The 27,250-nt window shown below is 44.8% G+C and overlaps 1 protein-coding gene across 12 annotated transcripts in view; it reads left to right on the top strand.

The window, feature by feature from the left end:
• Positions 1-623: 623 nt before the first annotated feature.
• The window catches only part of RBFOX1 (RNA binding fox-1 homolog 1), a 165,325-nt gene continuing 138,698 nt past the window's right edge, over positions 624-27,250 (top strand). For 8 of the 12 annotated variants that reach the window (XM_045542548.1, XM_045542547.1, XM_045542549.1 and 5 more), the window contains exon 1: positions 624-863. In XM_045542548.1, the coding sequence (XP_045398504.1) occupies positions 654-863 (210 nt within the window). In that variant the 5' untranslated portion in view covers positions 624-653. The remainder of the gene's footprint in view (positions 864-27,250) is intronic. The other 4 variants (XM_045542541.1, XM_045542540.1, XM_045542543.1 and 1 more) reach the window with 1 other exon arrangement.

Below are 27,250 nucleotides of genomic sequence, written 5' to 3' on the forward strand. Positions count from 1 at the left end.
TGGGGATATCGCAGAGGGCCATCTTTGTCCTAATTAGGCCCTAAATTTTCACCAGCTGCCTCATATGGGCACTGGGAACATCTTACACACACACAGACACACACGCACACACACACTGGGACCATTGCAAGGACCCTCCTGCATCCATTATGTGAGCCAAGTCACATAAAACTTTGATTAAATTCAAATGCTTAGATAAATCGTCTCTCCTCTCAAGAACACACACGTTCATTTTAATCTCTCTTGGCACTTTAAGTATCAAATCAGGGTTCTGCTGTCACTGTGGACAACTCCATGCTCATAGCTTCCAAAATGGAACTGAAATAAAAAAGGGTCTGCCAGAAATATCCAGTACAGTAGGACACATCCTCACAGTCTTTGAGTATTAGGCTGGGTGACTCGGGGAAACTGACTTTATCTTTCTGAGCCTCAGTTACTGCATCTGTAAAATGGGGGTATGTGGCAGTTACTCTTTCCTCGTGGGGTCTGGTGATCGGCACCTGGGATTGTTGGCTCCTAGAAGGTGTCTGGGAAACAGTCGTCGCGGGGTTGGGGGTCAAGGATCTGCTTGGTGCCTACTCACGGTTTTCTCTCCTCTCTCCACTTTGTTGATTTTTCAGGGTAATCAGGAAGCAGCAGCTGCCCCTGACACAATGGCTCAGCCTTACGCTTCGGCCCAGTTTGCTCCCCCGCAGAACGGCATCCCCGCGGAATACACGGCCCCTCATCCCCACCCCGCGCCAGAGTACACAGGCCAGACCACCGTCCCCGAGCACACATTAAACCTGTATCCCCCCGCCCAGTCGCACTCCGAGCCGAGCCCGGCGGACACGAGCGCGCAGACCGTCTCCGGCACCGCCACAGTAAGTGGGCGCCTTCCCCTGGGGGCGCGAGGGATGTGCGGGCCTGGGCTGGAGAAGGGTGTTCTCCAAGGGGCATGGTGCCCCCAGCCCTGGGAATGACAGCAGGGGTGGGTGCACCTTCATCCACCAAGGAACTCTGGCCTCTGGCCGACAAATGGGTCCCTAAGACCATCCTTACCATAGCAGCTTCCCAAAGTTGATCTCATCTACATGTATTCTTTCCTGTTACTTATTTAAATCAACACGCTTTTCACGAACTACTTTTATTTGTAAAGGGAAGCATTCATCTATTTTCTGGATAGTTTGGCTTTTCCCAGAATGCCATCCCAATGGAATCTTTTGTTTTTGTGACATTCTTATGGAGTCACAATTGACATACCATAAATTCACCTACTTTAGGTGTGCAACTCACACTGATTTTTAGTGTATCTGCAGAGTTGTGCAGCCATCGCCAAAATGTAATTTTGGAACTTTTCCATCACCCTGGAAACAAATCTTATGACTGTTTGTGGCTATTCCCCATCCCCACCCCAACTTTCTGAGTCTGCCTTCTTTCATTTAACTAACGCATCTGAGAATTCACCCATGTTGCTGTGTTGGACCCCAGTTTCTTCCTTTTTATTGATGGACCAAAGAGTAGGGAGAGGTGTGGACTACAGAGGAGCAGCACAAAAGCATGTTGGTGGATAAGGGAACTCGCCTGTATCTTGATGGTGATAGTGATACAACTTTATACAACAAAGAGAGTAAATTTTATTCCATGCAAATGGCTTGAAAACAAGCAAGCAGCAGAAATATTTTATCATCCCTATAAATAAAAACTAGTGTTAATGGCCCTTCATCAAAGACAACCCTAAACAAAAAATAATTATATTAAAAGTAAACAGTGTTCATGTGTGTATCGTCCAAAATAATCATGCATAGCACAGCATCTGTGTGGACCACACATTTGGGAAACCTTGTTCTGCAGAATTCTTTAGAAGCTTGGGCACGCCAAGCCTGTAGTCTAGAGTGTTTTTTAGGTGCAAGGCAATTCTGCTCTTCCCTGTGCGCTCAGGCCTCTTGAAAACCAGGATTTGTGAAGAAGTGTGTGAGTCTGAACCATGATCTATTTCCTATCATAAGAGGTAACCACAGACTAACTTTGCTGCCTGGTACCTCGTTCATTTGAAGGCTCCTGTTGGAGATTTTAAGGCATAGTATGCATTCTGACATTTTTAATCACCATCTCCTTTTTAAATCTATTTTGCTAAAATACCTATCATGTAAAAGTTGCCATTTTAAGCGTGTTAATGTACACCATGCAGTTGCATTTGGTGCATTCATGACACAGTACAACCACCACCATTCTCTAGTTCACAACATTCTCACACCCCAAAAGGAAACCCTGTACCCCTTAAGCAGACTCTCCCCATCCTGGCTCCCCTGAGTCCCTGGAAACCACCAATCTCCTTTTATACAGCCTTTTGTGTCTGGCTTCTTTGTCCTAACGTAATGTTGTCAGGTTCATTTATGTTGAATATGCCACTGGATATACCACGTTTTGTGGGTACCACGTTCATCTGCAGATGGACATCTGAGTTGTCTCCTGCTTTGGGCTCTTGTGAACGGTGCTGCTATGGGCTTTTTGTCTTTGGATGCTGTCCCTTAGGGATGGTTTTATTAAATGGGTTTGTTGGGTTAGCAGGTGTTTATAGCTTTTGTGTTGACTACTTGGTGGTAGTGAGGGTATTGTTGTTTATAGTTTGCTGGTTATTTTGTGATAATCAGTGGGAGTAGTGTCTGGGTAAGTTACTTTCAGACTAAAAAAAAAAACTCAGACATTATTTATTAAGCTAACGACTATGAAAGAGTCATTCATTCATTCACAAATACTTATTAAGCATCTTTAGGGCCAGGACTTATATTAGGAGATATAGTTGAACTAAGCAACATGATCTGTCCTTCTTGTAACATAGTACAAGAGGCAAAGAGTGAGCATGTGCTCACCACCAAGTGTGATAGATGCTCTTAAGGAAAATAAGGGTGTTGTGGGAAGATTAAAAAAAAAAAAGGGAAAGAAAGAACAGAGGTGCTACCTGCAAACAGGTGGTCTGGGAAGTTTTCTTTAAGGAGATAACATTTAAGTTGAGAAGACAAAGCATTCCAGGCAGAGGAAATACCAAGGTCAAAGACTTTACAGTTGAAAAGATCTCAGCTTGTTCCAAGCCCTAGGAAGAAGCCAGTGTGTTTAGGGCATAGTGACAGGGGTCTGGGGGTGCTGTGGCAAAAAAAATAAACTAGGAGCAATTAGCAGGGATTTTATATCCTGCAGGCGAGGTGAAGAAAGGGTTCAGATTCCAAGTTAGTAGAAATGGGAAGCCACTGGAAAGAGTTTAAGCCAGAAGAGATATGAAATGAGATGTAAGAAGAAAGATTTAATGATGCCTAGCTCAAAGGAATCTTAATCCAGTTGGGAAGCTGAGATACTCAACATCCTCATCCTGCAAAAAGAGCACTTCAGAGATCAACACAATTAAATTTAAATAGCATGTTGAGTGTCCACCGTGCCCCGGGCTCTGCAGCGAGATAAAAACGACGGGCTGACAAGTTCTCTTCCCTTGGAGCGATTTGGGTCCACTAGAGAACACAGGGTATGTGTTCTGTTAATTACAATAATGTGCCAGATTCTGGAGCAAAGTTCTTTTCATGGCTTTTATGTATTGTGATGATGGTAGGAGAAAACACTTTCTGAAGGGTCTGCCTCAGAATCGTCATTGGAGGAATATACATTGCAGAATGAACTGAAAACTCAGCAGGAAATGTGTTAGCTCATACACAGTAAGAAGTCCAGGGGGAAGGTTCACTTTAGACCCAGCTTGGTTCTTGGCACACATCTGTCAGGGGCCAATGGGATCCATCTCTGCTTCTCTGTGCACCTCCATTCTCTGCCTGCACGTCCAGGCTCTTGTCATCACCACCAGCAGATCCATGAAGGGCTGTTGGGTTAGTCCTATGCAAGCCTTGGGAGTCCCTCCCTCTGCCTGCCTTGTGTGGTGGCATCTTCAAAGTGGGTCAGAACTATGGTTCTCCCCAAACCTGGGTACACAGCCCTGTTTCAGTATACAGAGTTATTGTTGGGAGAACCCCTAAGTCATTCCCCACCGGATAGGGTAGTCCCCTGGAATAACTTGCTGTCCTTTGACGTATATCTCCGTGGTACTTTAATGTCATTCTAAGGGCATTGTGGAGGCCATTATTTCTTGGAGAAACTAAGTACTTTTGGGTAAGAGAAAACATCCATCCATCTGTTGGGCTCTAAGAACATCTAATATATGCACATGATTTAACACAAAGTGCAGAAACTGTAGAAGAGAAGCAGAATGCACCCAGAGCTCCCAACCAGAGCTAAGCAAAATACAGACAGAAAAGACTTACCAGGTCATCCTTTCAGTTCCCCAGGGCCCGGGATGAGTCCCTGCGGGACATTTTTTCTGCTGAATTTCTATTTAATGTAGGCCTCCAAACACATCATGGATCACTGTGCTGACAGAGCCAATACTGTATTATATTAGATCCTGTTCCTGACGAGGTATTTTACTCTTGACATATTATAATTAGAGATTTGCAAGTGGTGAATTCTCCATGTATCTCCAATAGCAACTTAACTTCTATTTTTAACACCTCTGCAGTCTGTTTAAAAGGTTCCCACCACTTTCCCACTAGCTCGGAGTCCTGATGGGAGAAGGAAGGTGGGTCCACAACTGGGTCCCTTAGCTCTGGGCTCTAGGAAGAGGGAGAAGGACTATTTAAAGAGCCAGGTTCTTCTTTGTCCTCAGCCACTTCCCACTGCAGCCTTAACTGTGTCTTGATAGTTCATTAATACTTTTAGGAAGATAAGATATTGGTTGGTGATGACATTGTGTTCTAACCCTTTACATGCCGGCTCTGATGTGGAAGCCAATTAAATAGCTAAGGAATAGGGAAAACTTGTTCAGTATATTCCTTTTTATTAACTAGCTATTATTATTATCAAAGCAATTCAGGCTTATGGTTTAAAAAGTCAAGCATTGGAAAAGGATGTGAAATGAAAACTAAAATTTCCCAGCACTCACAACCCCAGTTCTTAGTCTCTCTGCCAGAAGTAACAGTCTCTGATCCCTTACATTTCCTTGCAGAAGTGTTTTATGCAAGTGCAAGCATATGCCCGCTTCTCTATCAGATGAGAATTCAACCTTTATATCTTCTAACTTCTCACTAGTTCCACTCTCAAAATAACAGAATTGAAATCTACCAAGCACCCACTTTGGCACCCTTGTATATCTGAGACATCATTCTGTATTGTACTTGGGGATCCGAGGCATTATTTTTCATATTCGTGCGTATTCTTACGTACAGGAGTCTCCCACTGATGATGGAATGGAGGTGGTTTCTTGGTTTTATTTTGCAGTGTTGTTATTACCTAGGAGGCTGTACTAAGGAGCTAGGCGCATATATTGCTGTCCACCTCTGAGAGTCTCTGTGCTGGAATGGTTAAAAGGTACATAGATTTAAAATGCGGACAGTGACCAGTTACCTGCAGAGAGTTTGCACCAATGTGCATCCCCATGGAAGGGACCTGAGAAGGCCTAGTGCCCACACTCTTGCCAACACAGTGCACTGGCCAAACTCTTGGCTCATGGCCATTTTGACGATGCGTGCTTGGGTATGGCTGTCCCTCCCTTTGACAAATGAAAGTATTTTAAAAGTTGTCTGGTGTCAGGGAGAAGAAACGTGAAGGTGTGCTGTCATTGGTGGAGGCCTGCTTTGGTCCACAGACGATGCTAGGCATGCTTTCACTCCTCGTTTTGTTTTGTTCTCACACCAAACCTTTTACATGGTGTTGTTAATAGGACCCCCCACTTTACACTGGGGAAATAAAGAGACAAAGAGGCCAAGGATGTCGCCCATGTCTGCCTGATGTCAAAGCCCAGGCTCTTTCTCCAATCTCCAGCTGTCCCCTAGAAAGTTTCTTGGCCAGTAGCTTCGATGACCAGTGCCTGAGGTCAGGGCAGGAGATCTTAAATTTCCCCCATGGCTAGTTTCACCATCTTGCTGTCTAATTTAGATAAGCAGGTGCAATAAGTGCCTGGCCCCAGATTTGTCAGGATCCGCCCCTCTGCTCCACCACTAACAAGCTGAAGGACCTCACGCTGGTCATTGGACCTCTCTGCTCTTACTATTTCTGTCATTCCCATCCTTCCTCAAACCTCCTTCCGCTTCCCTTCTGAACAACCATCAGACGGGTTACAGAGCACCAGGGGGCCTTTCCTTTGTGGACGATTTCAGCCCCACATACTTACATTGAAAGTTTGGCAAAATCATAGAAGGATACCACATCTAAAAATAGGGCAAGTAAGGACATCAAAACGGGAAGCAAGAAAGAATAGTTTCAAAAATAATAATTTTTGCTCAGTAAATGTCAGACTATATTTTAAGCACTTTACATGCACAATCTCAACTAATCTTGACTCTTCCCCTGTCCTAAAAATAGTGTGTATGAAGTGTTATCGTGCCATGTTATAGGTGCAGAGGAGCTGCACGGATAGGCTCTTGGCTGAGGCAAGTAACTTACTAAAGCTCAGGGTGGCTAATAGGTCGGAGCCGGAGCTCCAAACCAGGCATGTCAGACTCAAGGCCAGAATTCTGAAGGGCTGGAAGTCCAGAAGGCATCCCCCAGGCACGCGCAGCCACATCGGCCTCTTTTTTGAATAGATTGCTATCACAGAAAGGAATGCTTTGTGTGGGAGTGACTCAGCTCACCCTGGGGAAGGCCTCCGCAGACCCAAGCATGTGCAATATCACTCGTGTTTGAGACCCGTGCCTTGAGCAAACTCCAATAACATGTTTCGGGGACTTCAAAATTGTCTTTTCAGATGACAGTGTGGCTGAGCTGTTTTGTCAATAGCAGTTCTATTTTCCTAAGACTCGCATTTAATTTGAAGACACAGGGTACTGTCTCTCGTTTCCTCACGAGCTCGTGTATTAAGCTTGTGCCTCCTGTATACTCTTTGGAATAAATGGCCCTTGGCTGTCAGGATAAATGAAAGGCCTTTGTTATTACCCAGTACCAGGGCCCTTTCACTGTTCTAAAGACCTTGTTCACCAGCGAGTGGCCGGTCGTGTGGGACTAAAAGGCGCGATTGATCCCAACTTAGGACGAGTCTGAGGGGAGCACCAGGCTCTGAGCATCAAAGACCCATGTGTGTAATGTCCTTTTTTTAGTTCTGGGACTTCAGCTTTCAATTCTGGCATCATTGAAGGTTCTCATGATGGGTCAAAAAAAAATGTCACTGGGCAAATATCCTCAGGTATTATCAGGAGAAGCAGAGTAGGTACAGAGCTTGGAGTTCCAGATCTGACCCAGAGTGGGACCACAGGCATGTTACATAACCTGTATGAGCCTCAATTTCTTCATTTATGTATATGTGAGACTTACAGAAGTTGTGAAGTCCTAATAACATAACATATCCATGAAGGGGTTTAGCTACAGTGACAGGCACTTAGCAAACACTCTACCAGACAGACCGTTATAGTGATGAGAAAATCACAATATCTGTAAGAAGAAATCAGAGTGGTCTCCTTGGTCCTGAATTCTTCATATTACATTTTTTTTCCCAGGAGAATAAATCCATCATAATAATTGTGAGATTTTCTGTGTTAAGAATCAAGCTAAGACTCAAATTCCCAGATCTATTTTAAAAGTAATTTTCATTTTTAATTGTTTATAGACAAACAGTTTTCATTCATTCACATCTGAGTACAACCAATCAGTACAAGTTGTTCATTGACCTAAGTCTAGGTCATGGGCAAACAGGGTAGGATTTATTCGAGAAATAAATGACTGCAGGTTTGTTTGTAAGGCCTGAGGACATCTTACTTTTGCTAAATGAGGAAAGAACAGACATCTTCTAAGAGTTTGATTTAATGTGTCCTCAGGGGGACTTCCTTGACAAATTTCCGTTGCGAGTCTTGCAGCCATCTGAGAAGTCTCATCGTGACCTTCCCGTCACTTGGTACTTTGTGCTTATTCATACCTGTATTTATTGTCATCAATTTGCCCTCTCAGGATGACTAAGCGGTCTCTGTCTTTGATTGAGTTGTTAGTCTTGGGCAAGTATTAACACACAGTATAATTTTAAATCATTGGGATAATGATTGGAGAGTTTGAAGATCAAGTCAGCTGTTATGAGCTAGATACAAAGGACTGAATTACCTTTGCATAGCTCATAGCCCCGTTTGGCAGGGTTTTTTGCTTCTGTCTGTTTTGAGATGAACTTAGAAGCAGGCATTAATTCATTTTGTGTGCAGTGTTTGGGTCACTCATTAGCCAGCCATCATTTTATACCCTTAATTCATGGCCATACTCTGTTTAGGTTTATAGTGAGTTTATACAAATTCTGTGCTCTTTTTGAATCAAGGCTGGAGAAAGAAGTTGGCCATTCTCTGTTAACAGAGGATTCAGAGATGGCTCAGCCAAAACCTTAGAGTGTTAGAGCTGGAAGAAGCCAAAGAATTCACCTGGACTAACCTCTTCATTGCACGTATTTGAAAAGATCACGTATGTCATCTTGGGGTTGAAGACTCAGATACTCTCAGGTCAAGGCAAATAACATGAATGTTTAAAAAAGATCAGTTTATTTTAGAGACACAGGTAAAATAATTTTCTCCATTAATATGGGGATTATAAAATTACAAGCATGACGATGCCATGTAACCCTTTGGTGGGGACCCTGTAGCAGATTAGAGAACACATGTCTGTCCAAAGGAAGTGGCCCCCTTTCGGTCCATCCAATCATTGCTATTTTGGATTTCTGAACTGCTACTATAATATCTTTTGATTTTTTTTTCTTCTTAAGAGTAAGCAGCAATTTGAAATTTCACATGTTTTCCTATTTACTCCTGTTTTATTCATTTTTGGTATCTGCCTAGCCTCTGAAGATACTGAGCTTATGACTGCTGACTTAATCTTGGAACCTTTTGTTTTCTTTTTTTTTTTTTAATAAGCAAGAGGTAAAATTAGGAACTTTAACCCTTTGAAGGAGATTGTATCTCAGGTTCATAAAAAAGACAGCTTGGATGCTTCAGTGAGACAGTGCAGAGATTCACAGCATGTTAGAATGAGCATTTTGTCTACCTGCTACCTTCATGCATGGTGCTGAGGCACGGAGAGAGGAAGTGACATGCCTGAGTTGCACAGTGAGTATCACGGCAGAACCCAGGATATGGAAGTCCTTAGAGAGAATTTCCACTGCACTATGCCCTTCCCTATGTATTCTGTTTGCTTTGACAATCCTTTTTTTTCCTCCCTCTATCTCACGGATTCTGTAGCAGTTTTCAAAATCCACTTACCCAGGGTTATCTCTGCACTGAAATAAACAAAGCCCCGATGCACTGCTTTTAGGAGCATGTTGGCGTATACAATTGGAGGCTCCGCATCTCTTTGCTGGTCTGTTTTGGTTCCTAGCCAGAAGTTTCAGCCACTCATGGACCTTATTTTCACAAAGACTTCCAGACGTCTGAAAAAAAAGTCTTCATTTTATCTCGTTTTGTCCTGCTGATCCTGGGACCCTGCAAATTCGGCAGTGTTATGTGTTCCTGCCAACTCCAACTCCGGTGCCGGGGTTGGGATGCTCTCACCAGGGGGTCTGGATTCCTACCTTTGTGTGCCTAAGGAATGTGCAGCCTGCCAAATTGGCAAATTATAGAGCTTTGATATAGAGCTAGGATCAGTTTTACTGCACAAGCTCTGCAGGTGCTCAGAAGCTGGGTTTTGCCCCCCGCGGACAGAAACCAGACTCTTCGGAGGCTGTGAGCCAAGCAGCATGGAGTTCCCACAGAGACTTTCATGGGTTTTCTGACATCTGGGCTCCAGGCAGAAGGTCATTACCACCTGGAGAATAAGCCATCCCTCTGGTATCAGGAACAGAATGTACCTGGGCTTGAGGACCTGACTTTATGCAATCTGTGTCCTTGGGGTACAAGTTATATAGGTAAGTTGTCTCTCCATAAACCAAGGTTTTCAGACTGCACAGCTCAAAACAAACCATTGGGCCATCAGGACCAATGCAGTTTGAGGGCTTAAGGGTTGCAGGCTTGTTTTGGAAGTGAAAAGGCAGTTTTCTTGAAGGAAAAAAAAAAGGTATAGAGTGGTAAGGCATAGAATTCCAACAATACGGGCTACCTTGGTCTTTTAAAAGGAAGAAATGGAAACGTGCATTCTGATTTGCAGATAGGGAAAACCAAATAAAAACTTCTGAGGCTGACAGGAAGGAAAAACAGAGGAAGCAACTATCCTGTCTTGAATGTGTGGGTAACAAGAACTACCATTTAGTGAGCTCACACTAGATGCCCAAGGAGTGGTGCTGAGCTTTGAGCGAGCATGACCTCACCAGATCTTCACAGCATCTGGAGGAGGCTGGCACCATAATTAACCCCTTGTTACCTGGGCAAGAAAACCAGAGCAGAGAGAAATCAAGGGTATTGTCCAAGGTCATGAAGCTGATAAGGGCAGAGATGGGATTCAAAGGCAGCCGGGTCCACCGTCTTACCCACTCCATGCTGGGGTCTTCTGTGAGCCATGCTTCATACTGTGCATTTTCTCCCCAAAGCCCATCGTGGAATAGGTGGGATGATACCGAAATTACAGATGAGGAAACTGAGGCACAGGGGTTAAGTAAATGCAGATTCCAAAAACTCACTTGATGTGATCTCCCCATCGGCAGTAGTTTACTTCACCTAAATGACATTCCCTGCTAACTATTTCAATCATGATAACATCCTAACAGACAAATATCTTAACAGTCCTGTGATTTTGTGTAGCTCTGAACTACCTCAATTTGCACAACCAAACACACACACACCCCCTCCCACCCTAAGCCACCCCCTCCCACGGTGGCATCCAGTGGCCCCAGAGAGTGAAGGGGCTTCAGACCACTTGGCAAGCTGGCAGAGGAAGCCTGCATCTCCCAGAGAAACTTGCTACAAGGAAATCGCTAATTATAACCCAAATTGTATTTGACTTCTGCATCTTTGCTTCACATTGCAACACTATAATTTAAGTAGATTGTTCCCAGGCCTTTTTTAGGGGGAGAAATTAACTCTTTTTTTTTTTTTTTCTGAAGAAGAGCAGTGATAGTGGCAGTGCTCCAATGACAGGAGGTGAGTTTTGCCCCCCTCTTCCCTCTAATTGGCTTGCAAGTGGGAGTGCGGTTAGCAATTATGCCAGAAGTTGCCCGGGGTTCCAGGCAGTGCCTTCGGGTGACATTCATCTGGTGGCTACACAAAAGGGAAAGAGAGGACAGCAGTTGGTGGGGCAGGTGGGGGGTAGGGGGACAAGCCACAGAGAGTCTCCTTGACTCCAGGAGATGGAAGTTGGGGACCACTGGGAGATGGGAATTATTAATCCTTGCATTCAGGGCCTTCTGATTTAAATCACTGAAGCTCTTGACAGGGAACCAGAGAGGACCTGGTGGAAGGTGAGGAAGGGAGGTTAGAAGTGCCCCTAGAACTCAGGGCCTTGGCTGCCTTTCTCTCTGTCTGGTCCAGCTGTCAGTGGGACCCAGAGCTCCTCACTGGCCCTTCCTTTTCTCCATTGGCCTTCTCCAAGCTTTCAGTGTTAGCATAAGAAGCTAGGCCAGGGGTTGGCAAACTCCAGCCTACTACATGTTTTTTGTCAATAAAGTTTTATTGGAACACAGCCATACTAGTCGGTTCATATATTACCTGTGGTTGCTTTTGCATTATGACATAGGCATATGCCTTCACAAATGCCTGTGAAGGCCAGTCCCTGCAGGCAGGGAAGGTGAGCTTGGGAAGATACTCCAGGGAGAGCTGGAGACTGTGGCAGACCATCTTAGAGAACAGCCCGTCCTCAACTTTAGCACACCATTACCATGTTTGGTTAGACTTCTCCATTTTTTGATCAAAGCCAGCTTATTTTGTGAAAACTTTCCTTTTAAAATATAGGCAATTAATTTAATTGGAGCCCAATAAACTATGGCTGATGTCCAAATAAAGCCAGCAGGACAAAAATAGGCAAAACTGTGGCCTAGATCAGGGGTTGGCAAACCTTTCTGTTGAGGGCTAAAAAGCAAGCATTTTTGGGCTTTGTGGGCCGTATCTCTTTCACAAAAGACTCTTTGCATTATGTTGGGGGTATGTCCCAATAAACCCATCATAAGTTGAAGGTATCATATGTTGAAAATGTTAATATATCTTACCTACCCAATGTCATAGCATAGGCTACCTTGAGTGTGCTCCAAATACTTCCATTAGACTACAGTTGGGACCATCTAACACAAGGTCTATTTTATAATGAAGTGTGGAATATCTCCTGTAATTTATTGAATATTGTACTGAAAGGGAAAACCAAATGGTTGTATGGGTACTTGAAATATGGTTTCTACTGAATGCTTATGGCTTTCACACCATTGTAAAGTTGAAAAGTCATTAAGTTGAACCATTGTCAGTTGGGGACCATCTGTACTGGCCTTGATTTAAACCCAAGCAGGATTAGTAAATGTGACGTTCTTCTGAGGTCAACAGATGAATGTCACAATTGTTATTACTAGTAGATCCAGTAATAACAGTGCTGGGCAATGTATTCATGATTTAAATCAATTAATTCTAAACCTAATGGTAGGTAGTGTTGCCCCCATTTTACAGATAAGGAAAACAGAGACTCAGAAATGTGACACAAATTGTCCTAACTGGTGACACCAGGAGGTGATGGGCATGGAACTCAAAGCCAGTCCTGGCTGATGCCAAGTGCATCATGCTTTCTCACACACTGCGACAACTCTTTAAACAGTAGGGACAGACAGTAGAACCAGAACTTAACTAAGATAGGCAACTGATGCCCATCTCTGGAGCTGGCGTGTAGACTATGGTAAGCTCCAGGGTGACTTATCCTGTAGCTGGAATCATTGATCCCAGCAAGAGCTACTGAAGGCTTGGTTAGAGCCACTGACAGTCAGTTTGGGGAAAAGTCATTAAAGCATCTTCCATTGTTCTCAGCAAATATTCAGAGCATTTTTTTTCCACCAGGCTCAACAGAGGGAGAACTAAGGGTGGGAGGAGGGAATGACATGTTTCTTTTACAACTTAAGGGCTCATAGAATAGGAGACTATCCACCCATGGCAGAGGGAAATTCTAATGAACAGGATCCAGGTTTTATGTGGCACTTAATTCCAGCATAGAGTCCACTATGGGCTGCACAGGCATCTCAACTCACCCTGATATGAGTGTGTGGTTTTGGGGGGCCCTGTGATTGTCCTTCTCCAGCTTGGGGAATGAGTCCTGCAGGCTCTCTGAGGATTCACAGTGTCCTGACACTGAGCCTTTGGTAATGACACCGTAGACATGAGGTAATTACAGATCTGTTACTTCACAAGTCAGGCTAAGTGGACCTCTGATTATTATTCCAAGTATAATAGGAGCATAACTAACATTGAAGGGAAATTGTACTTCTCTCTTTTATTAACTGCTTTTATATTCCCTTGTGCATGGCTATGATGCTATGAAATCTCCTTAAATGTGATATTACTCAATATAATACAATAATAATGAACACACCATAATGAATTGGATTACTTTGCAAACAGCCCTTCTAAAATTGAATTTCCCATCATTTCCCTGGGCTCACAGGCCCTTTCTGTAGCTGGGTGCTAGGAATCTGACTTCACAGTCACTTGGGTTTTCATAGGTGGGGGCAGTTGGTCCACATCATTTTTATTCATAGTGGGGACGTTGGCCAACCATGTTCCCAGACGACTTCTCACTGGGTGTTGCAGCTGAGAGATGTAAACAGTTTCTGATACCCCAACATAGTTTGAATAGGAACTGGGCTTGGTGGCATCAGGAAAGAAGCTAGAGAGAAAAAGAGGCCTTCCAGGCTGGAATTAAATTCTGAATATCTGCTATAATTGCCTTTTCTGGAGATTCTGTTAAATCTTTGTAACCTCTTTCCTGACACCGCCTCAAAACCAGAGCTCCGTTTACATGCTACATGTGCGTTGAACATTCATCTTTTGTTTGGCGTTCAAAAAATATTAAACTCCTACTATGTGTCACACATACATTAATCTATTAAAGGCACATCCAACAGTTTTACAATAATTTAAAATTTAATTTTTGGTATAGAGTGATAAAGTCCCTGAGGATACCACTGTGCCTCATTCATCTTTTTTATTGTTAGTGTTCGGCACAGTGCCTGGGGCAAGGTGGATACTCAAGAATTGTGTGTGATTCATTTATTCGTGGATATTTCGTGGGTTCATACTATTTGAGAAGCACAGGGAAAGGTCTTAGAGGTATAAGAGTGAATAAGACGGATGTAGGTTCTCCTTCAAGTAACTTACAGTCTGCTGCAAAGCCGATACAAACACACATCACTCAGACAATTAAGTACCGTTGTCCCTCCATATCTGCCCAGTTCTACATCGAATGGAAATATGAAAATACTATATTTTTGATCTCTGGCTGGTTGAATCCACAGGGGTAGAACTGTGGATATGGAAGATTGATTGTAATTCTATTTGTGAAAAGTTTCACGAAAGGAAGAGATAGGGTGCTATGCAAACAAGTAATGGGGGATGTAAATCCGGGTAGAGATTCAATAGATTTCCTTGAAAAAGTGACTTTTAAAATCAGAATAAGTGAAAGATGTCCAGGGAAAAGGGGAAATGTTCTAGAAGGGGCCACAGATGTGGAAGCAAGATGCAGTGGTACGCCAGGGCCAGCTTCTATTGGCTTGTCATTGCCTATTGTGCACAACTCTTTCCAACGTGACAAGGGTGTCACGTTAGTAGCCGGGTACAGCTGTGGTGAGAGCATTTACACCATGGGCATTGGCAATGCTGCAAGTCAGGGCTATTTTGGTTTTGTTTTCTGGAGAGCTCTTTGTTAACCTGTTACCATTACAGCAGTGCCAGAAAGGAATTTGGCATAATCAAGGGCAAGAATGTCAGTGTGGCTGGGCTGAGGGGCAGACAGAGAGAAGGTGGCCCAAGCTGAGGATAAATAGGCGGGAAACACTCATGCGGTGCCCTTGCAGACCATATGGGGGGATTTCACATCATCTTTTGCACAATGTGTGGCCACTGGAGGGTTTTAAGCAAGAAAGTGCCATAATTAGATTTCATTTTAAGAATGATCCCACTGCTATGTGGAAAATGGATTGGAAAGAAGGAATAATGAGGTTGAATTGCGGCAGAAAGATCACTCAGTTGTTGCAATGGTCTAGACAAGAGATGGCAACGTGAAGTGCTCTGGTCTGGGACTTGAATAGGAGTGATTATCAAACAACTGAAGAATCTGCCCAAAGCTCTTTGCAATATGCAACATGCACACATGGAAACTTGTGTCCCTAATTTAGGATCGTATAGTCCCTAGAAATTTAATCCTCACTGAGTGCAGATGTGATCTCTTCTCAGTGAGGAAACTGAGGCTTGGAGAGTCAGCACAACTTAGTGACTTTTCCAGGGTCACCTCACTAGTAAGTCTGACTCAGCGGGACTCTTCAACCTGCACTAATACCCACAACTTTATACTTTTTTTCCTGCCACCTTTTTCTAAGGAGCTAGAAGAATGGAAAAGCCACTGAGCTTGGAACAAGGAGACTACAGAAAAACGCATCCTTGCCTAGGGAAGTAGGAAGCAGGAAATGTTCGCTTCGGACATGATTTCACCCAGCCCCTTATCCCTGTGCCACTTCAGGGACGGTGTCTGGGATTAACACAGGGGTGAGATACTAACCAGATGTAACTACCACCACCAACACCACCCCAACCCCCGTGCAGATTTTTGGTTGAATTCAGACTAGAGCCTTTGGAAATTGTGCATTGGAAAACAGTTCTGGATACATTAATTTCTGTCATACATAATGCATGAGGGGAAATCCGTGGTATTTTTAAACAATGGAAATGAGAGAATCTGCTTTTTGGGCATTGATCCCAATTGCATTTAGTTCAGAAAACATTTATCAACACCTACTGTGTGCCAGGTTCTTACTGGAAAACAGAGATGAGTCAGGCATTGTCTGTGCCCAGGAAAAGTGAGAAATCAAGGGAGACCCACTGAGCCGTCAGCTCTGGGTTAGACATTGAGATTGAGAGAGGAGGGGAGTCCCGAGTGCCCCAGAGGGGCACACAGCCAGCAGGGGAGAATAAGGACAGGCCAGAGCATCTAAGAGTGTGGGATTGCTGAGGGTGTCTCGTGCCTGGGCTTCAGCTACGTGGTTTTTTCCCACTTATTTTCTCCCCATCAAGAAGACCCTTGTTGGAAAGCCTCTACCTTCCAGCCATGGTATGTGCACCCCAGGGGCCCCATTATCTCAACATGGTAGCAGTAGCTGTTACTATTGTATTACTATTTCTACTATTACCACTGTTATTACTGTGACAACTACCCCTACTCTGTTGTTACTACTATTACTTCTTATGGTGTTATCATTTTCTTTAATGGTAGATCACGCATTCAAAATTATTTGTTGAGTGTTTACTATTTGAGGCACCAGGGAATTGGGAATAGGCAAAAATAGATGTGGTTTCTGCCCTTAGAATGCTTATGTTCTTATAGGAGAGACAGATTGAAACAAGTAATCAGTGTAACTAAATAATTGCAATCTATAATGTTTGTTTCAGTTATTCATTGCTGCCTAACAGGCTGCCCCAAACATAGGGACTTAAGACAACCACCATTTTAATTTGCTCACAAGTTTATGCTTCAGGAACATGGGTGGGGTTTAACTGTACAGATCAGCTTGGTACACTTACCGCGGGTAGCTGGACTGGACTGGAAGTCCCAAGGCTTCCCTCAGATGTCTGGAAGTTGGTGACCTCCCGCTCTCTCCACTTGACTAGCTTGGGCTTCCTCACAACATGGTTGTCCCAGGTAATCAGACTTCTTATATGGGCATCCTTACAGCACACACACACTTACATGGTAGCTGAATTCCAAAAGGGAGCACCTTAAGGAATGAAAGTGGAAGCTGCATATCCCTTAAAGCTCAGCCTTGCTATTTGCTCTTTGCTGCTTCTGCCTCCATCTGTTGGTTAAAATAAGCCATAGTGTCATCCCGGATTCAAGGAGAGGGGGAAAGACTCTACCTTTGACCAGGAGAAATGGCAGAGAATTTGCAACTGTCTTAAATCCACTACAATGAATTTTGAAGCAAACGCATATTAGGTTGAGGAAGAGAAGAAGAATGAGGGAGGGGTTGGACATTAGATCAGGGAAGCCTTCTCAGAGGACATGGCAGTTAAGCTGTGCTATGAAGGATAACAAACGGTCAAGCATGAGAGGGAACAGCATTCTGGGAAGAGGGAAGAGCATGTGCAAAGCCACATGTCCCATCTCTCTGTATCCCCAGTGCAGCCTCCCCCACCCTCCCTTCAAATTAGGAGTCTCTTCTTGGAAGTGGACATAGGGTAGAGTGCAAAGGGTATGTTTTTGGACATCTTAGAAGACTGGGTGAAATCCTGTCTTCATTGCTTTTTAGCTGTGTTATCTATAATGTAGTAAATCTGCTGACCTCAGCAGATGCCTTGTATATAGCAATCATTTTTTTTCTTTATGTATTTCCAAATGAGACCACCCAAATTACCACATTTAAATGGATGACTTGCAGTCATCTACATAGTGGCAGTGCCACCAGGTGTTGGCGGGACCAGGATATGAATCACAGTGCAGGGATGAGGACACTGAGACTGTGTCCAACCACCAAGGACCAGGCAGAGTGGCCCACTGGCTGGTGACCAAGTCCATGATAGCGCCCGGCTTGCTGCTCCTGCCCGCTCAGTGCAGCCTCAGAGGGGGACCGGGACATGAAAGGTGGGAGGGGACTCATCATTGGAACAGTAGGAATTTAACATACAGATAGATAAGAAGAAACAGAAAGGTAGCTCCCTCGCCACACTGGCTTGTTTCTCCTTTATAGAAAAGGCATCAATTCCATGGAGTGCGACATTCCTGGGTTCAAGTCCCAACACGGCTGCTTATTCACTGCATGACTTCTGGAAAGCTATGGAATCTCAGTAAGCCCCAAAGTGTAGAAGGTGCTTCACACATGGTAGCTGCTCTCACTCCTGTTACTATCACGCATGTCATCGTGGTTACCACTTTGCTGATTTGTTCCCATGGTCAGTGCTCAGTGAGGCAGGTGGGATCCTTCTAACCTCTGTCTCCTCCTGCCAAGGGCTTGCCTTGCCGATTTAGAGCTACCTTTCAGTCGTACCCCAAGCTTGGCATGTTGCTTCACCTCGTGTACCATTTTGTTTTCTCCAGATCTCACTGTCACCCTCACTGGGAACTCCTCGGTCTCTGACTGTGGCAGTATTTTTCATTATTGGAGGTACCTTAAGTTGATGCACTGTGACACCACGTGGGTGATGTGGCTGGAAGAGTGGGCTCCCGTGCAGATTGCCAGAGGTCACATCCAAGCTCCTGCATGTACTACCCACGCAAGACTTGGCACATGACATAACTGCTCTGTGTTATTTATCATCAGCTATAACATTAGGGTAATTAAAGTACTTGTCATAGAGAGTAGTTGTGGGGACAGCACAGGTCAGCGATGGGAAAGTTCTTAGCCTGGTGCCAGGCTTATAGGACACATTCAGTGATCATTGACTGCTTTGTCTCCACCATCTCTATGGTGGTTGTTATGGACACAGAAGATGTATATCAACATGCTCATGATAACCACAACACCTTCAGGCTCACCATTAGGTTAGCGCTTATGTCTGTCTCTCCCTGAAAGAATAAAAAGGCAGATTGAAAAGTAAGCACTTATGAGATGCTTTGCAGAAGGAATCTCATGTAGTCATCCCAGCATCAGTGTTAGGCTGGTAGGAATGTTCCCATTTTGCAGATTTAAAAAGCTGAGGCTCATAGAAGCCTTATAACTGTCTGCAAAGCCCAAACTCCTCCTGGGGCCCAGGCTGGACTCATGCCCAGTGCCATGTGCCACTAAAGCCCCTCTATGTAAAGCCTCTCTTGTGTCCTCCAGGAACTCTCAGTTTGGTGACACTGATTAATTCTGTGAGTTGACTGGCTGCCTCTCTCAGAGGGTCAGATGAGAGACACCTTAGACACGACCTTGCCCAAGACCCAGGGGTGTTTCCTTTTATTAATAGAAGCAGCCCCCCCACCCCTGGGAATCCGAGCCTTGAGCAGTTCGTAGAAGCTCCTTTTCATCCCCGACGGCTGTGTACACCTTGAGCAAAAGAAAATTCACTCTAATTACTCAGAATACATATGTAAGGACAAGTACAAAGAAGTCTCACCGACGCTCAAAAAATAAGCCATTCAGCAAAATCACACAAGGCGCATTCCCTCAGAAAGAAGAGTTTATCACTGACATTCTAAAAAGGAGCATTTACCCTTTGTTGGCTGCAAGTTCAAGTTCAAGTCCCAGGCCCATGTGCGCACATTTCTCTTCATTTGGATTTAGCTCCAGAAGGAACCCCACTGACAGGAGGGTCCTACTTCCCGCCGTCACACTGTCCTGTACCGAAGGACACCATTAGTTTTCATTTTCCATCAGGTGTTTCTTCATTTTTTTTCTTGACTCATATCTTACTTACCATTGAATGTTCACTGTCCTTTAGCGGGTAGGAAACATTGTCCATTTGTTATGAAAATCCTGTTCGTTCCACCTCATCTATCCCAGATACCACTGTATTCATCTAGGTTTGGGGATTATTTCTTTCATCCATTCCTGGCATCAAGATTTAGTGGTAACTTTGGGGCTTGGTTAAAAGGGTTGGCCCATTGGAATGGCGGGAACACAGGCATCTGTAGTCCGAGCAGCCGCACTCCCCTTGTCACGAACCACACGGCCCTTGGGCCTGACGCTTTCTCTGAGCCTCAGTTTCCTCCAGCAAAGTGAGCTCCCCGAGGGCCAGAGCTTCTGCTTGAGGTTAGAGTCCTGGACTCGGCTGGTATCTGAGGTTTTCCTTCTCCTTCTCGCAGAACCTGAGCTGGGAAAGGAGTGTGGGAATCAGCTGCTTTGTCGGGGACGCCTGTGAGCTGTCTAGCACAGCAGTCCCTTGTTAGGAGAAGCAGATGAGATTTTGGTGATATTCAGTGTACTGAAGGCTGGAGCCTGGAAGATTCTGAACTGACTCTGTTACTCCCCCAACCCTATGGGGCACCCGACTAGGAGAGAGATACACAGGCAAGACCAAAGGGGAGACCAAATACTCCGTTTTAAATATCTAGGCAAATAGCAAATCTCCTTTGATATGGGGACCTATGACAAAGACAGATTTGGGGCAGGTAACTTAGGCCCAAACGCATAAACCAGACATAGAACTTCCTCCTGGCTTTTCACCCGACGTCCTGTCCTGGATTACCTGGGTCAGCAGGTCAGGTTCAAGCTTGGCTCACCTGCACAGTTGCAAGCACAGAGGAAGTAGAACGGGGGGAAGGAAAAATATATAATAAAAAAGAGAGAAAAAAAAAGGAAAGCATAAAGAGCAGGGAGAGAGACAAAGAGAGCAGGGGAGAGAGAGAGGGATCTAGCTAGGCCCACTGCATAATTTTTGTCTTCCTAAAAACCACCACCACCACCACCACACATAAACAGATAAGCAACAGAGAATACAAGTAATATTGCTGTTATCGGTACTGACTTTTGAGGCTTGGTGGCCCTGCCCACTGTAGGTTGGTAGACTGAGTCTCAGTGAATGTTCCACCACACAGGTGTTCACCCTTCCTGAGTAGTATGGAAAAGGGGTGGGTAGACCAGACACGGTACTATTGCAGCACCCCATCTCCTCTTGTCCCTGCACCCAGCTATGCACTGGAACCACCCAGGGTTGGAGTTTAAATGGCATAACCCCCGAGCGACTGAATCTGAACCTTGGGGCGTGGCTGGTGGGAATGTCGTCTTAACAGGTTCTGTAGGGGAGTCTGGAAAAGCCAACCTGACTCATGACTTCACACAAGGGTTTGAGAACCAGTGTTCAGTGACAGTCCTGTGGCTCACCCAAACCGAAGGGTGTCAGACTCCACGAGCTCTTTGGGATCTGATGGAAAATACCAGAGTGTTTTTTTGCAGGCCTGGTGAGGATAAGAGGGACGCCAGCAGCTGTCATTTCCTAGAACCGGTTGCATTCCTGGCGCTGTCCCTTGTGCCAGCCGATCTCAGGAACTCCCAGATAAATAAAGCTCTTTCCCATTTGTAGATGAGACAGTGGCATCTCAGAGAAGGTAAATGGTGTGTGTGCCCACGGGAGCAATGCTGGGTTGAACCCAGTCTTACACACGTTAAAAATGAAAAATGTTTCTTAAGGATTTTTTAACAACCATCATTTTATGTGTTCTAAAGTCTTTATTTTCATTTATCTTCTCAATGACCGTATAAAGCAAGAGAATCCTCTTGTTCTGTGCAGTAGGAGAATGAGACCAGGAAGACCTGAGTTGAACCCAAAGCTTACTGCTAAGAGTGGGCTTTGAGTCATTACATTGTCTTTCTCGCTGCCGTCCTTTGGAGATGAAAGATGCTAGGTAGTGATGGCTTTAAGGCAATTGTGACGTAGGGGAAGCAGGTGTTGAAGTGAGACCGACATGTGTGTGAATACTTGCTGGCTGTGTCACCTATTTTGTAGAATGGTATTAATTGAATGTCCTGAGTTCACAAGATTCCTCAAAATTTATGTCCACCTGAAGCCTTAGAATGAGATCCTATTTGAAAACAGAGTCTTTGCAGATATAATTAGTTAAATTAAATGAGGTGTTATACTCGATTGAGGTGGGCCCTAAATTCAATGAGTGTTGTCCTTATAAGAAAGAAGACCATGTGAAGACACACAGAGGGAAGAATGCCGTGTGACAACAGAGGCAGAGATTGGTGTCATTCAGCTACAAGCCAAGCAACGCTGTGGTTGTCAGGAGCTACTGGAATCTAGGAAGAGGCGGGGAAGGATGCTCTCCGGGAGCCTTCAGAGGGAGCATGGTTCAACCAACACCTTGATGTTGAACTTCTGGCCTCCAGAGCTATGAGAGAGAATACATTTCTGTCGTTTTAGCAACATAGTGCGTGTAATATGTTATGGCAGTCCTAGGAAACTAATGACACATGAGATGTTTGTTTCTGGCATTTGTTTGCTTTACAGCACTTACTGCAACTTTCAGTAGTTTTCTTTGTTAGTTTACTTACTCATTCTGGTCCCTCAGCCACGCTGGAACATCAGCACCATGCTGCAGTTTGTTCATCACCTGCGTGTTTACTCAAGTAGGTGCGCAGTTGCAATACGTGCATTGAATGAATGAATGAATGAATGAAGCTGTGAGGATTAAGCAGAGTAACAGTGAAATCACATCAAACAATGTGTGGCCAAGACCGGGCATGCAAAACAAAAACTGTTTGGATTATCAGTCGAGGCAGGAATCATCTTTTTCCTAGGGTCCCTCTGCCTCGCCTAGAGCCAAGGTGAACTTCAGCAGTTATCGTGGACTGAGAGCACATAGTTAAAAGTTGAAGGTTGATTTTGCAGAGATGGATGGGCGAGGGGCCCCCACCCTTCATTTCCTGAAACAGCAGTTCCCCTTTGAGACCCGAAGCCCACCAGTGAGATAGGCGGCATCCAGGCATGGGGGGCAGGGGAGGTGGCAGCGTTTGCAGCCCTCTTGCCCCCTTGCTTGAGGCCAGGCCTCTGCCTTTACACGCTTCAGGAGACTTTGATCTCATCTTGCTGTCCAGCAAATGCGCGTTAGTTGATAATTCTGGGAGACATCAAAACCCCAGCACCAGTCCCCCTCCTCCCCGCCGCCTGCACAGGCTGCAAGCCGTGCTGGGAGGCCGTGGGCAGCACTGTGCTGTTTCTGGGGGCTCACGGTGCCACGATGCCTGTTGTACTGAACCCCAGCGTGGCCTCCACTCTGTCCGCCCCTGCCCTTGCCCCAGTGAATTTAGAATTAAGCCAAACACCCCGCATGAAGAGCTGACCTCCCCAGTGACTTGGTCTATCTAGGGCTGCCTTGTTCTTCCTGGCTTCTCTTTTTAGATACAGGCAAACACTGGAGGGCAAGGAATAGGGGCTCAGGAGCCAGAGAACGTGGCGTTAGGTCTCAGCTCCATCGTTTTGTCACGGTGTGACTGTCATCACGTCACACTCATCCTCTGAGTCTTGGTCTCTGCATCCAGGGAGCAGAACCAGGAATGTCAGTCCCGCCCGTCAGATGGGACTGTGTAAAGCCTCGCATGAAAGCGTATGTGAGCATGCTTTAGAAATTGGGATGTGTTATAAAAACAGGAGCAATTATTACCATTATTCTGACTCTGAGCTCATTTGAAAAATAATAGAATCAGTTACTGACCCTGTGGTGGACATTGCAGATTGAGAAACAAATAAAACTCAATCTCTTACGACTTTTTAAAATGATGTAAATAACTCATATTCATTATTGGAAAGACAGAAATCAAAATAAGGAAATAATAACCATCGTGATTGTTTTATCACCTAACTGGCCACTTGGTTGCTTATCCTTTTAGAGGTTTTTGCAATATTTTATGAAAACTTAGGAAATAAGTAAAAGTACCAAGATGGTACCAGCCATACCGTTTTGTGACTTTCTCTTTAACTTACAATATCAGCCATATCTTTCCAAGTCTTTAAATATATTTTACCTTTTTTTCCTCCAATGGCTTCTTGGTGCTTCATCGTCTGGCCTTGTTTGGATTGAGCGTAGTTTATTTAGCCAATCCCTTGCAGCTGGACACTTAGGTTGTTCCCTGTTTTTCACTGTGGCAAATACCACTAGGTTGAATTCCTTCTCGCAAATCTCTGCACACTTTCATGATTGTTTCTATAGGATAAATTCTCAGAAGTAGAACTGCCGGGTCAAAGAGTAAAAATGCACATTTTTTTAAAGGCTTTTTGATAGTCAGATAAAACTAAAAAAAAATCACCCTCTAGAAAGATCATACCAATTTAAACTCCCACCAAGCCTGCCCGGGAGTGTCCCGTCTCCCGCACTCAGTGCCGTACCAGGCATTATCTCGGAGTGATTTAAAATGCTTGGAGAAAGGAGTGATAATGGTTTCTAAACAGCACTGGCTAACGCACGGGTGCTGCATATTGGCTTTCAGCTTGATAAATACTTTCTTATAAGGTCATAAATATCGGTGGTACCAAAGGTTAATGTAGTGTGCGATGCTGTAAAATCCGGCAGGCAACCTGCTAGATCATAATGATGCATTAGCACCTTTCAGGATGAAGCGTGGTGACTTACATAGTCTGTTTATAAGTGGCCACTGACTCAACAAGTGCATAATTGTGTCACTTGGCACCACCATTTCTGCAAACATGATTTATTAAGTGAGCACCTTGCCTTTTTGCGATATGCCAAAAATGAGAGGTGGAAGAGAAGAGAAGATACAGGGAAAGAAGGAAACAATGAGTGAATCTGACTGTGCATTTAATCCCTTTTGCAAACTAGGGATACTTAAAAGACCAGCACACTTTACTGAAGAAAAAAATAAAGCAAATAATCCCCTTCACATATTAACAGCGAATTTACCACTCCATGGGCAGTGTCAGAATCAGAATCCAGGCAGGCATGACAAATAACTGTACCCTTGCAAGGCATGCGCTTTCAGAAATTAGACTTTTAAATTATTTTGTTCATGTTATGAAATTTTTGGGGTGGCCACCTTGCTCATCCCATTTCTTTCGCAGGTGGAGACAGGTTGCATGGTTCTACGCCGTTGTTCTCGGATGAGCTAGTTTGAAGTTGAAACCTGTTATTATGATTAATGAACATAGAGGTTGTGTGTGTTTAAAAGCAGAAGAGTAATCTATCCTGGTAGGAGACAAAACAGAATGGATGATAGCCACAGCCCCGTGCCCACTTGGCTTTGCTCCTCTGGGGATGAAGCAAATCCCAGGTATTGAGGACGAGCTTTCCTAAGCCCATCTCAGCGTTTGCCCCTGTGTGGTGCTTTGACTGTTCTGGATTGTTGTAAAAGAGCTCACTCTGTGAACCAGAAAAAAATGGGACATGTCCATTTTGAGCGATTTATCCCATTAATTTGCAGTGACTATTCACCGTGTGACTATTCTGAAACAAACCAAGGAGTTCGTCATGTCATGTTCTCTTCTATTAGTCTTCCTCTTCCTCTTCCTCCCTTTTCTCTTAGTTATTAGTTTTTTGAGAAATGTTTAAATCTAGCTGTGAGCACTGGGAACACGGAGGTGAGCGAAACACTGCATGCCCTTGAGAAGCCCATCACGGTCTGGTAGTGTAGGACAGTGCAGGCGGCAGATGTAGTCGCAGGGCTGAGCACGGTGTAGGAACTAAGACGAGTGAGGCACAAAAGTTTCTCCACTCCAGCCAGTGTCTGCTTCCATTTCCATGTACCTTCCACCACCCGGTGCATCACAAGGAGAGGAGACGCTTTGCCCTGTAGTTTCTTTCACCTTTGACGTCACCACGTTCATGTTTAAGTTGAGTCACGTGCTGTGCTGCAGAGGGGCAGAAAGCAGAGAGGCAACTCCAGGCATGGTGGCGTTCACGCCGTGCTCCTAGTTAGAAACCCACTTGATTCTGAATCAAGAGTTCTCTAGGAAGAACCTGCATCGCTGGGATCTGGAAGGATATTGAATAAGACCAAGGAAAAGTCACCCTCTCAGAGCTTATATTCCAGGGGCACGGGAGGAAACAAATTCATCACAGTCGTCGCTAGTCTGGAGGGGGATGTGAGAGACACAGACAGGAGGACTACTGAGTAACATTGCAGGGACAGGGAGGATTCTCTGATGACCAAGGATGAGAAGGACCCAGTTTGGCCAACAGTAAAAGGAAGAGGTCCCAGGGCCTTGAGGCGGGAAACACCCTGGTGGTATCTGAAGAGTGAAACTAGCCCCCACACTTTTAACCGGCCCCTGATCTAGAATAATTGTCACGGCTGCTGAGTGCTGTAAGGACGTGAATGAGAAAACTGGTGCTTGGGATGAAGTTATACAGGTGGGGCCTTCCTAGCCAAGCAAGGAGCTTCGATTTAATTCTAAGGGCACGGGGACGCCACCACAGGGTTTTGTAGCAGGAAGACTACCCCTCTCTCGGGTGGGCTCCTCCAGAGACTATTCTTGGCCGGGCTGGGGAATCCTCTTAAGTGGGAGTAAAAACAAGTAGTTGCTGGGAGTCCCCCGTCCACGAAGGTTAATTTGGCAACACGCGTATCTGCTCTCGGGCTAGAGAGATGGCTCTTACGATGCCCAGAGGGGAGACTTTATGATCTGAGAGCACTTGGAATGTTTGTAGCGGCAGAGCCATGTTGTCTCATTGAATTTCTCTTCCATTTTTAATGAGGAGCCTGGAGGCACTGTATAAATAAAACGGCCGAATTATTAAATTATCACTCTACAGGGCATCTTATATTAGTCCTAATTAAATGATGTTTTTCATATTAACAAACAGTGCTCAGAAAGGATTCCTATTTTTTAATTCCAACCTCATCGAAGTAGGAAGGCTTGGAAATTTCTAGAATGTGCACCATGCCTCTGGACTCACCGGAGGGCACCAGCTGTGGGTTTTCACACATCATCCTGAATTTTCAAATTCTCAGTAAGCGCAAGGAATATCTCCTTCACCCAGACTTAGAAATACACTTATAGGATTTTCATGTAAGAAATACTTTACAGGACTTCTTTTCACCATGGCGGAGTGACAGGGACTGGTTTGCACTGGTGCCTGCAACAGAGAAAATGGTCAACATACACACAACGGTGATTTCAGACATTGGACAAGAAGCACCAAGACAAAGGAGATAAGTGAGATGAACCCTACAGTGGCCCCAGCTCACAAGCCACAGGGCAGGGGACCAGAGACCTAAATAAGGAGTATTCTGGCTGGACCCCAGCTACTAAGTGCTGGGAAGACATGAGTGCCCGAGTCAGGCAAGAGCTCCATGCTATTAGTTTTAGGGAGAAACATTCAAAAAGTAAGCAGATGAATATGGGGTAATTTCAGAACATGAGGAATGTTACAAAGCAACTAAAAGGGGCGATGGCATAGAACATTGTGGCCTGGAGGAGTGGGTAGGAGGGGACACTATAGCTCAGTCAGTGGGGCACAAGAAGCTGTTGGGACTGGCTGACAAGAGCCAGCTGTGAGCATTTCTTCCCACGTCTGTTCAGTGAGATCACATTGGTAGCTTGAGATAAGCCGTGATGTGAGATGTTTACACTACAGAAATCTAAATCGGCAGGGTTTGTTTTTTTCCAACATGCTATCGGATGGTATGGTCAGGAAAGGTTTTGTAAAGAAGTGCCATTTCTGTCAAGACATGAGGGTAAAGAAGAGCCCATCATTCACGTGGCAAACCCTTGGGGGAGGATCCCAGCCCAGGAAACAGCAC

This window comes from Lemur catta, chromosome 2 (genome assembly GCF_020740605.2).
Source record: "Lemur catta isolate mLemCat1 chromosome 2, mLemCat1.pri, whole genome shotgun sequence".
NCBI lineage: Eukaryota > Metazoa > Chordata > Mammalia > Primates > Lemuridae > Lemur > Lemur catta.